General features: G+C 41.2%; 1 protein-coding gene across 16 annotated transcripts in view; it reads right to left on the bottom strand.

Annotated features, from left to right (window-relative positions):
* Nucleotides 1-12,053, bottom strand: part of MARK3 (microtubule affinity regulating kinase 3) — a 63,817-nt gene that overhangs the window by 45,769 nt on the left and 5,995 nt on the right. For 14 of the 16 annotated variants that reach the window (XM_057397127.1, XM_057397130.1, XM_057397128.1 and 11 more), the window contains exons 2-3: nt 9,575-9,613; nt 5,046-5,237 (exon numbers count right to left, since the gene is read on the bottom strand). In XM_057397127.1, the coding sequence (XP_057253110.1) occupies nt 5,046-5,237; nt 9,575-9,613 (231 nt within the window). The remainder of the gene's footprint in view (nt 1-5,045; nt 5,238-9,574; nt 9,614-12,053) is intronic. The other 2 variants (XM_057397129.1, XM_057397143.1) reach the window with 1 other exon arrangement.

Below are 12,053 nucleotides of genomic sequence, written 5' to 3'. Positions count from 1 at the left end.
CAACTTCCTCAGTTAGGCTGATGCTCTGATCACCCCCCAAAGGGCAAAACATTTCTCCCTTTCCGTAATTTGAGGCTGGGCTCTTAACATACATGCTGCAGGCACACTGAAGATGGAAAGGAAAGAGAGCCCTGGAACTCGGTCCAGTTAGAAACATGAAAGCTGTATCTCAAGCAACAGGAAAATTCATACTCAAGGACTCCAGGTATAAGGAGATGAGCAACTACCCTAGAAGAATGCTTGAACAAACATACCATCCTCCCAAGAAGTGCCAGAGAAGTGCTGATATGCTGCATGATTTATTCAGAAGTTAATCAGTGCAGAGATATAAAGAGGGAATTGCCATAAAGTGTAATTGAACTGGAGACTTAAAATAACATCAAGAATAGCCACACAGATAACAAAAAGAAGTAGAGTTCAAATACAGCAAGTATACAGCAGAGATTAAAAGTCATTTAAGTGTGACTCCCAAAGCTAGTATTTTATTGTAAGTTTTGGTACATAAGATGGAAAAAAGAAGAGGAACAAAGACAGGACAGCCAGTAGGAATGAGTGTGTAAAGCCAGAAAACACAGATTCAGGAAGATGAGTGCTGCATAGCTGAGGCCAGACTGAGAACTTTATCCCTGAATTCTGAAGAGTGGCAGGTTTAAAATGGGGGGAAGGGGAGGAAGGCATTCTTGTAGCATGGATTTCCAACATCTATGAAGAACAAAATGGCAGCAACAGGTTTAGAAATTACCAGTCGTCCCCCGTCCCCTGTCCCGTTCCCCCCCCCCCCCAGTAGAGCCATTTACCACAAAATTCTTGAGCTCAAAACTCACAAGGGGAAATACACAGACACAGGCAGAAGGGTTAAATGAAACACATTTTCCCAAGTTAATTCTGCCCTAGGGAGACAAACAATGTATGACTACCTGGACTACTGTAAAGCCTCATCTAGGAGGATGCACAGAAATTACTGACCTAGATGAGGTGAAATGTGCACAGAGTTTTTAATTAAAAGAAGTGGCTAAAGAGATACCAAGTTGGAAGTAAATGAGTAAGAGTTCTTCAAGGACAAGACTTAGGACCAATCTTGTTTAGTATCTGTATCAGTGGCCTTGGCACATAAAGTCAAACCATAAGGATTAAGTCTGTTGAAGGAATTAAGATGCACTATCAAATACAATGGAAAACTGATATAAACAACCTTGGAGATGAGTTAGGAAAGAAAGCAAGATTCAGTGAAGTACAAGGTGCTGCTGCTCATCAGTAGAAACATCAATGTGACAGCCATGAAAAATGTTAACACCATCTAAAGACTGATGAGGTAAATACTTCTGTAAGGGCACAAGTAAACTAATGACACTGCTGCAAGCTCAGGAGTGTTGCATCCCAACTAGAAGGAAGTGAAGCAGGAGGGCCAGGAGACCTCCTTGGATGGATAAGGAGCTGCTGAGGAAAATTCAATTGAAAAAAGAGGCTTACAAAAAGTGGAAGCAAGGACAGGTGGCATGGGAAGAGTACAGGGATGCTGTCTGAGAAGCTAAGGACCAGGTTAGGAAAGCTAAGGCCCAGTTAGAATTAAACTTAGCTAGAGGTATTAAAGATAACAGGAAGGGATTCTACAGGTATGTAGCAAATAAAAAACAGAGTAGGGAGAATGTAGGCCCCCTCAGGAAGCTATCAGGAGAACGGGCTACACAGGATTTGGAGAAGGCTGAGGTTCTGAATGACTTCTTTGCCTCGGTCTTCACTGGCAAAGGCTCTGACCAAACCACCCAAGTCTTGGAAGGCAGACGCAGGGACTGTGAAAATGAAGAGCTTGCGCCCACTGTAGGAGAGGAACTGGTTCAAGACTATCTTAAAAACCTGAAAGTGCACAAGTCCATGGGTCCTGATGAGATCCATCCGCGGGTCCTGAAGGAGCTGGCGAATGAAGTTGTGAAGCCACTGGCCATCATATTTGAGAAATCATGGCAGTCGGGGGAAGTTCCCGATGACTGGAAAAAGGGAAATATAACCCCCATTTTCAAGAAGGGGAAAATGGATGACCTGGGGAATTACACACCACTCAGTCTCACCTCTGTGCCTGGCAAAATCTTGGAGCAGATTCTCCTGGAAGGCATGCTAAGGCACATGAAAAACAACAAGGTGCTTGGTGACAGCCAGCATGGCTTCACTAAGGGGAAATCCTGCCTGACCAATTTGGTGGCCTTCTATGATGGGGCTACAGAACTGATGGACAGGGGTAGAGCAGTTGATGTCATCTACCTGGACTTGTGCAAAGCATTCGACACTGTCCCACATGACATCCTGGTCTCTAAATTGGAGCGACATCAATTTGATGGATGGACCACTCGGTGGATAAAGAACTGGCTGGATGGCAGCATGCAAAGAGTTGTGGTCAATGGCTCAATGTTTTCCAGCTGGAGACCAGTGACGAGTGGTGTCCCTCAGGGAACGGTGTTGGGACTGGTCATGTTTAACATCTTTGTTGCTGACATGGACAGTGGGATTGAGTGCACCCTCAGCAAGTTTGCCGATGACACCAAGCTGTGTGGTACGGTTGATACGCTGGAGGGAAGGAATGCCATCCAGAGGGACCTTGACACACTTGTGAGGTGGGCTGATGCCAACCTCATGAGGTTTAACCATGCCAAGTGCAAGGTCCTACACCTGGGTCAGAGCAATCCCAGGCACAGCTACAGGTTGGGCAGAGAAGAGATTCAGAGCAGCCCTGTGGAGAAGGATTTGGGGGTGTTGGTTGATGAGAAAATGAACATGAGCCGGCTTCAGTGTGTGCTCACAGCCCAGAAAGCCAACTGTATCCTGGGCTGCATCAAAAGGAGCATGACCAGCAGGTTGAAGGAGGTGATCCTGCCCCTCTACTCTGCTCTTGTGAGACCTCACCTGGAGTATTGTGTGCAGTTCTGGTGTCCTCAACATAAAAAGGACATGGAACTGTTGGAACAAGTCCAGAGAAGGGCCACGAGGATGATCAGGGGACTGGAGCACCTCCTGTATGAAGACAGGCTGAGGAAGTTGGGGCTCTTCAGCCTGGAGAAGAGAAGGCTGCATGGAGACCTCATGGCAGCCTTCCAGTATCTGAAGGGGGCCTGTAAGGATGCTGGAGAGGGACTCTTCATTAGAGACTGTAGTGACAGGACAAGGGGTAATGGGTTAAAACTTAAACAGGGGAAGTTTAGGTTGGATATAAGAAGGAAATTCTTTCCTGTTAGGGTGGTGAGGCACTGGAATGGGTTGCCCAGGGAGGCTGTGAATGCTCCATCCCTGGCAGTGTTCAAGGCCAGGCTGGACGAGGCCTTGGGTGATATGATTTAGCGTAAGGTGTCCCTGCCCACGGCAGGGGGGTTGGAACTAGATGATCTTAAGGTCCTTTCCAACCCTAACGATTCTGTGATTCTATGACACTGGGGAAATTGTTATCCAGACTATTGTGAAAAACTCTGATAACATAAATCTAAAATACGCAATTATCATCAATGCTGTACAGTTCACCTACCAAGAAGAGAAACTTTTACTCATCTATCTTACAAAAAGAAAAAAATTAAGTTTTAAATACCTTCAAGGTATTCCTATAAACTAGCTTGTTAGCTTCAAAGGAATGTTACTCATTCTAGGTCAACTAGGACCAATGGCTACATACTGGAAAATATTTAGGCTCTGAACTGATTGAATGACATTTATTTCATGAGAGTGAAAGAAACTTAATACTTGAATCTTTCAAAATCTGGCCAAAGATTTTGCACTGTCACTTTATATGTTGAAATTTCAGACAAAAATAATGAACCAGAGGTCAGCACACAGTTAAGCGCAAGTAAAGAAAATTCACTTCAAATTTTGCAAAGCAACGTGTGACACATACTACCTACCTCCAACTCCTATACATATAATAATAGCAAAGAAATACTAACCAAGTACCCAAGGACTTGCATTTCCTGTGTTAAGTATTAGTAAAAAGAGAAGGGAACTTAAGTGGAAAGCAACTAAGCAACTAATCACAGTAGGAGTCAACAACTTTCTCTACAAAGGAACACTGACTTTAACACCAGAATACAACTGCTCATCACCAGAAGTGGCAGCTTACAAGAAACCAAAACAAATAAATAAAATCCCTCCCAACAACTCTTGCAAATTTATGTCCTCTCTGTTCCTCCTACTGCTACTGAACTAGTATTAGCTCAGAACAAAGAAATTCCCTTAAAGTGCTGCAGTCAGCCACATAGCTTTCTTTAGAAGTCCTTGCTGATATCAGCAAACATTTACTTCATTAGATGGATCGGCAAGAAAAGGTCAAAAAGGTGTTTCTCCCTCTTTCAGTACACAGAGTTGCTATTAATAAAAGAGCACTAAGAAATACTTGTAACAAGCAAACAGGACTACAGTTCACCAAATCAGAACCATCATTAACTGCAAGTTATTAATTGCATTGCAGAAACTAGTTATGGAGCTGAGTTAGACACTATGAAAAGATACAGGAGAAAGCTTGTCTACACCACACAACGCTGAGCAAGACACACAAACCAGCTCTGAACAAACTGGAGTGTCTTCCTAAGGCTGCCCAGCACTGCATATGCTAACAAAACTCCTGGGAGAAACATTGCTTTGGCAAGAAAATACTGTGCTTGGGCTACTCAGACCATAACCAAGAAGATATATTCATTCTCATTCCTGACTTCCCCTCCAGTAGAGCCCCAGTAGTGCAGTACAGAGACATCAAGAGGCAGTGTTTGCAGCAAGCTTAATTGCTATATATCAAACTCTGTTTTGGGAACAGAGAATTTAGCAGAGAATTCTAGTAGCAAACTTGAACACAGTTCACTTGGAGAGGGACTTGTCAAAAATACAAATTTAAGAGATTATTTTTAAGAGAACTTGTTTTGTAATAATTACTAAAAGATACAGTTTTCCATTTTAATCATACATGAGTGGCAATATCTCTAGTAAAACATGCTAAAATGTTCACCTGGATGATATTATTCTGAGAGAATCTGCACACCTACTGCAATTCACTACTGTTTACATTCATACCACTTTACCTCTCTGCCAGTTAGGATGTGCCTTGCCAGTTTTACTTTTGCAAAATTCCCCTTTCCAATTGTTTTAAGGAGTCTGTAATTTCCAATATGTGGCTGCTCATCTGTGCAGGAAGCTATAGAGTTCCTGCAGCGAGCTCCAGAGCGCCCAGTCCGAGAGGAAACTTCCTGCCGTCCGTCTCCATGGGACGTGTGCTGCAATAAAAACACACACAAATAAGGCTGAGAAATAAAGACAAAACACATCAATGATGAGAAGCATACAACATGCAAAAATGTTAGCAATGCCTCTGAAAAAAACCTTCAGAGGATCCAACTCACACTCCAGATTCACACTGAACTTTGCTCTGATGGGGACAATAAAGAGGTTCCAAGTTCATAACACAGTATCAATTTCATCACCTCGTAAAGACCAAACGGAACATCACCTAAACTCCAGCAATAATTGAGCATTTTTAAGTAACTTACGTGGACTGCAAACCAGTTATAGAACACAGATGTATTTGGTATTATTTCCTATGTTCATTACTGTGCCTAACTAAAGCAGGAAAGCCTTTGGAAAGGAGACATAAAGCTTTTCCAAAAGCACACACAATAAAATTTTCACCTTTATTGGACAGTTTAATTCTTCTGACAAAATAATAAAAGGTTTCCTTTTTTCACTAGACTACTGTTTCTGCAAAACTTCACAATTGAAAATACACAGGACAGCCTGGAGAACAAGGAAAGAAATCTTCCCTAACATATAGAAACCTCAGATATTAGTAGGCTGAGCACCAGTTACAGAGATGCTGTCTACAACCTGTTAAGTTCCCTTTACTTGGTTTCCCTGAACAGCTGTTAATAAGAATGAATGGGTATTATCTCATACCTACAACAGCCTTTATTCATTAGATCGCATGGTTAAAATACTGGTATTTTTTCATTTCCTGACAGCCTGTTTATGAAAGAGCAGGCCCCCTCATGTTCTCAGCTCATGGTTGAGCTCTATACACCAACTTCACTGAAGTATTAGTTAGAAATACTCAGTAGCCTGCCATTATGAAGCAAACATCTGGCTATACAGAATACGACATGCTAAATTCACAGCCACCCCAGAAATGCCAGATCTTGCTCTTCTACTACTACTACTCTTGCTGAAACCCAGAAGGGATAACAAAAAATCTGTCATGCAACAACACTCAATATGAAAATCACTGTATCATAAGGATACAAGATCATAACCCAAGAGCTAACAACCATTCTGGAGGCACAACTGAAGAAATCCATGCTTACATGACACTTAGCAAGTTTCACACTTTTATTTAGTAACCTGATATAACCTTGTGACCATAAACTCTGGCATCTGGCTTGTTAATTCAAGCTCAACAGCTGTGATCAAATTCTTTTTTTAAAACACATTGATTTCATTTCAGAAATATTACTGATAGAAGTATATGGCAACTCTTGGAGAATAGTTTCAATAGTTAATATTTTAAAAAAGCCACACACAAATACGTGGTGCATATGATGTTTTAGTACCAAACTGGTTTTAGCTTCTCCTTACTGCATTGCTACTGCATTGTCACCAGGCCTGTAATTCCCATATAGGTACTAAATTAATATGATCACATTAGTCTTTCACTTTAGTAAGTTATATTGAGCTCCCTAAACAGGCTGCTGCAAGAGCGATTAAAGACAAGGAAACATTTCTTACAGTTCTTTTCAGAACTCTCTCCTATTTTTCCAACATGTTTTTGTGGGGCTCATGCTAGAACTGGACATGCAGTAGGATTAAATACAGAAAATGCATCTTCTGTTCAACACTCCACTGATTTTCCATGGACAGAACTAGCCTTCCTGGCAGACCAGCATCTGTACCTGACCACCCAACACTGATGCTAACTCTTTTTAAGAATTATTGCTTCCCATTCCCTTACCACATCTAATAACTTTCATTGCTGGTTCCTTACTTGCATGATCTCATTTGGCTGAAGTAAAATGCAGTTTCCTTACATGCAGGTTATTACGCGTTCCCGATGATTAGCCCATCCTGCCCTATTTAATATTCTAGCAACCTTTATCCTAGTTTTCAGGAGCAGTTGTATACATTTCTTCCAAACCCACTAATCACTGGCACAGGAACAAGAAGCACACCTGTTACAAGATCCAGTAAAATTTCAGTGCCTGATAACCGTTCATTGTTCTCAATAATATCTTGAGACCTAGAGCAACTGGGTAAGCATTTATCAATAACGCTCAAGGAGAAGGACAACAAAAGCAGTTGCTCAGGTGAAGGAACTACTAAAGCCAGTGAAATCCTGTATTGGCAATTTCACTATTTTGTATGCCCTTAATGCCAGGCTGCTGGTGATGGCTGTTCAGACCACCTTAGCCACCCCTGCATGTACTGGCATAGCAATGCTCATCCTTTACACTTCCCTGCACTTCACCTTCTAACAAACCTTGCAGCAGCACACAATGCAGAGAACTTCTCTGTCAGCTCCTCTGGTACCTTCTAGTGTCAAATTATTCAGACCAGCTAAAAAAAAGCAACAACTGCTGACGCTAGATGCTAAAAGACTCCTACATTACTGGCCCAGTGATCATACACTAGGATGTTCTGTACAGGGCCGTGAGGATATTTCTTGGATATATTAGAGGAAGGCTCATTTTAAGTACAGCATCCCAGAAATACAGCTGTACTATTTACACTGCACTTCACTGAGCTGATAACCTATCTCAGTAAAAGAAGTGTACTGCAACTATTTAGACTACAGCCCTTTCACACCTGGATATATGGCACAAGCACACAAGCCGGTTTCAGCAAGTATCTGCATCTGTGCTCCCTTGCGCTTGAAATAATAAGCTGTGGTAGACCTGAGCTAGCTTATGAGGCTGTTGAGATGGAGGCATCAAATATTGTATATTCCCAAACCAGAGAATCTGCATATAGATTATTCAGAACTGATCTTACTCATATCCTACTTCATATAAACTGAATTAGGTAAAATAAAAGAGTCCATTATATTACCAAATTCTATTCCACACAGTAAACCACCCCAGCTAATGTATCTTCAGAGCCTCACTATCCTCTGTTGAGGAATGACTTCTTGTGCTCTACCATATTTTTCATGCTTTCTAGCTTTGTGCTTCCCAGGAGGAATTAACAGCTGTGAACTCATTTGGACTAGCGCTGATAAATTTAACACAATCTCCTTGTATGGAGCCTTCCATTTCCACCCTAACCCAGATCATTTCTTTTTAAGAATATGACCTTTTTCAGCTGTGTTTTTTGAATTTCAAGCTGCGTGTTCCTAAGCAGTTCAGTTCTCTCCAACTGACTTGCTCATAGACGTGTTTCGCTCCGCAGAAATCTATTTGCAACCATATTTAATTTGGGCTTTATTTCACAGAATTAAACCTATCAGCAAGACCCTCCTCTGTCAACTGAACAGAACACAAGCTTTCAAATACATGAATAAAACAGCTTTCCAGTTTCAACACAGATTTTCTTTTGATTATGGAAATGAAAGAAGACGGCTTGGTAGCATATAGTACTAAAAGGCATGAACTCAGAACAGAGTGAAAGTGTTTCTACCACTGACATAATTTTCAGGAAGCCATGACAGGTAGATGGTGTAGGCAAAAAAGCAAAAATATAGATGGTCCAGAAAAGTTTAAGTCATGCATTGGCTTGGATAGCATTTGGTTGTAGTCCAGTACTTCCCAGAGCAGAAAGATAAAAAGCAAATAGACTAAAAAGCTCCCATCTCAGCCCAAAGGAATATTAATAGCATTCTCTACTCTCTAAACTGAGATGTAGGTCATCTGTCTTTTCCCAAGCAGACCCTCACCTCTCCTGATTTTGCCTCCCTCATCCATTGAAACACAAAGATTCTGATCAATTTCAGGCTTCTTTTCCACATCCACATTTATATGGCTTCAATAATGGGGTCTGTCCTCAAAACATGAGCTTTAAAACAAATGTGTTAATTTGTAGGAAGTTTACACACGCTGTGGTAGGCAAGCTGTACTTCCTGGACGTGCATGCTGTGCAAGTGTAACACTCCCTTCATGACACTCACCATGGCTGAGAGATTCCCAAAATACCTGTTTTCATGAAAAAAAAGACCTTTATACTGCAGATGGGGAACCAAAGCAAGAAGACATTGTGCAGCTTCAAGCTAGCCATAGTCACCATCTCTTTTAAACGAAGCCTTCTGAAATCCACACGACAAGAAAGCACTTTCTTCTGTATCCTGGTATGCATCAGGTTCCATTTAAAAAATCTTTTAAAATACTGTAAAGGGGGTGGGGGGTGCACATAGTAGGAGGGCTCCCTAAAAAAAAAAACTATCAATTTTCAAGCCAACAAAACAACCTCTCTTTCTCTCTCAAAAAAGCATTCTCTTCCTCCCCACCAGCCCCACCCCGGTATTACTCAACCCAGAAGGAAATGGAGTAAAACATCTCCATTTGTGAGAAACCTTACTGCAAGGGAGGGACTGAGCCCAACACCAACTATATTTGGAACACAAAGCAAAACCCACCTTTTCGCAAAAGCCTTCCCCCACTGATGAGCCGACATCCTTTCATAGCCAGAGAATGATTAGCATGAAGAGAAAGAAAAAAGAAAAGAAAGTAAAAAGCAAATGAAGTATGAAGGTGGCAATAACAAAATCTTTTTGGTAGATGTTAGCTTTATCCAGTATCTGTATGATTAGAGGTATCTTAACATTCAGAGCATTAGACAGGGCAGAAGATGACTTGCATTAAAGTTCTTATACTGCTTAAGAAGGTGCCGATAGCTGAGAACCTGGAAGAGACAGAATCTGATATCCATTTGAAGAGCTGAAAAATATTAAGAAATTAGAATGCTCAAGACCTGCAAAAATCCATGTTTATTTACAGTAAGTAGGAAGCTTGCTTTCTACAACAGGGAGGACAAACAGTATCAACATTTAAAGCATTTGATCTATAGAGTAGTGAAAACCACCTTCTCATCAGCTAAATGAACTAATAAAATGTAATCTTACAAAAGTCTCTAGGAAAGTTTATTACCTTGGCTGTTAGCTCATCTTCATATGAAATACTACAAAGTGGTATTATAGAATTTCTTGGAAAGCTGTCAGACCAGTAACAATTGTGATGGCCTCATTCATCTCAGCATTTTGAATTATAGTAAGAAAAAATTGTACTTAGAGCCTATCCCTTACAATATTAATACTTTAAACATTCCACGACATAAGGAACATTTGAGACACTAAACTGCTTCATTACTCTAACTTGGGCACACAACATATAAAGGAGACACGGTAATTTCTGGCCATGCACTCCCCAGCAGCAACCTAATTTATTAAAAAAACTTACCAGGAAACATACCATACCTTTAAAATACAAAAACAACCCCCCATTCCCCCCACCCAAAACCCCAAAAAAACCTTAATTTAAACATGTGAAGACAAATTTCACTGCAGCCCTTCCTAACAATGCGTTGTATTTTGTTTCCCCCTTATCACATCTTTAGGAAGACACAGACTGCTGAGTACTACTTAGGGCAAGAGAATAAAGGTTAGCCCTAAGGATATTCTCAGAGGCAGTATCTTATTGTGCAGATATATACATGAAACAGCACAAAAGAGCATCTGACAAAGGAATTCTACCGGAAAGTCCAAACATAGATTTTTGGCAAACACCAAGAGGTGCCACAGCAAACACTCAGCCACAACTGTCCATATACCAGTTACTGCTCTAGGAATTCTTATGTCATCATATATTATAAGATATTATTTTCTTGTATTAAAGAATAGGAAGACATCAGGTGAAGATGTTCTATACGTGTCCTCGGTTTACTTCCCTCCTACCACTGGCCAAGGCATAAATCAGGACATGGAGCAAGGTGGATTTGTCAGACCCAGCATTCCCGTGCCGATGTTTGCATAACCAATTCTTTCATTCCAGCATATGTAATTAAAAGGCAGTTTTCAGCCTAGCTTGCTAAATAATCCATCCTAAGGCTGAACAGACATTGTTTCCATGTCATGAAATTTTAAATGCTGTCCTACAAATGAAGTTTAATACCACATTGGATATCAGTTTATCAATCCATGAAGGCAGATTTATTCACTGAAGTGTGCTACAGCCCTACCATTATGGATGCCATGATTGAGTGGAACAACTGAAAGGGTCAGAACTCAGCAAGGGAGACAAACAGACCTTCCAGAAATACATTATAGCTGGTAAAGGCAAGAAAACTAATGTGGATGCTTCCATTGCCAAAAGGTGAAGAACCCACTGTACAATTCTCAGCCTGTCATAATACTCATTCATTTAAGTGGCATGACACTTCATGAAAATGAGTGGCTAGTTTAATTAGGTCATATTTGTCAAATAACCAGTTTAAAAGGAGAACCTGAACGGTAAATACACACAGGCTATACTCTTGACACACATTCCCAATTCTCCCTAACCTCAGCGGGGAGGGTGAAATAAAGGAAAAAAACCCAGGAGCAGTAGTCAGGACAAGGCAGCTACAGCTCAAAGCACAGCAATGCAACCCCTACACCAAGCAGCCTGATGGAGGCAGACGGCAAGGGGTCTGACATATGGGAAACTTTTGCTTGGCAGAAGGAGCATTACTACCCAAAGCAACACTTACACGCTCACAATTCTGGCCTCAGATGAGTGGGAAGAGCCAGTGACAACTGCACCACTGCCCTGAAGATCAGAACGTGAGAGCATCGATAGCAAAGCACTACCAGGCTTCACTGAAGGAAGGATGCTCTCCTTTGCAGAAATACAGGGTCTGGCTCAGGAGCGTATAACCACTACAGGCTCTGCTGACGTATTTGACATCACTTGGTTCATACTCTATACAGCATATGAAAGAGAGTGAATCTGTAATTCCATGATTAGCACTGAACAACACAACACTGAAGAAATCCTGCTTATATAATCAAAAAGCTAAGTCTGGTGTCAGTTAGAAAAGCTTTTTAAAAGCTCTTTTGTTGCCTCACATTATCAATATCT

Source organism: Pezoporus wallicus, unplaced genomic scaffold, assembly GCF_028554395.1.
Source record: "Pezoporus wallicus isolate ANWC-B61680 ecotype Strahan unplaced genomic scaffold, APGP_CSIRO_Pwel_v1 contig_7068, whole genome shotgun sequence".
In the NCBI taxonomy this organism is placed as follows: domain Eukaryota; kingdom Metazoa; phylum Chordata; class Aves; order Psittaciformes; family Psittacidae; genus Pezoporus; species Pezoporus wallicus.
Note: the sequence above shows the minus strand (reverse complement) of the source record. Positions and strands in the feature narration are given on the sequence as shown.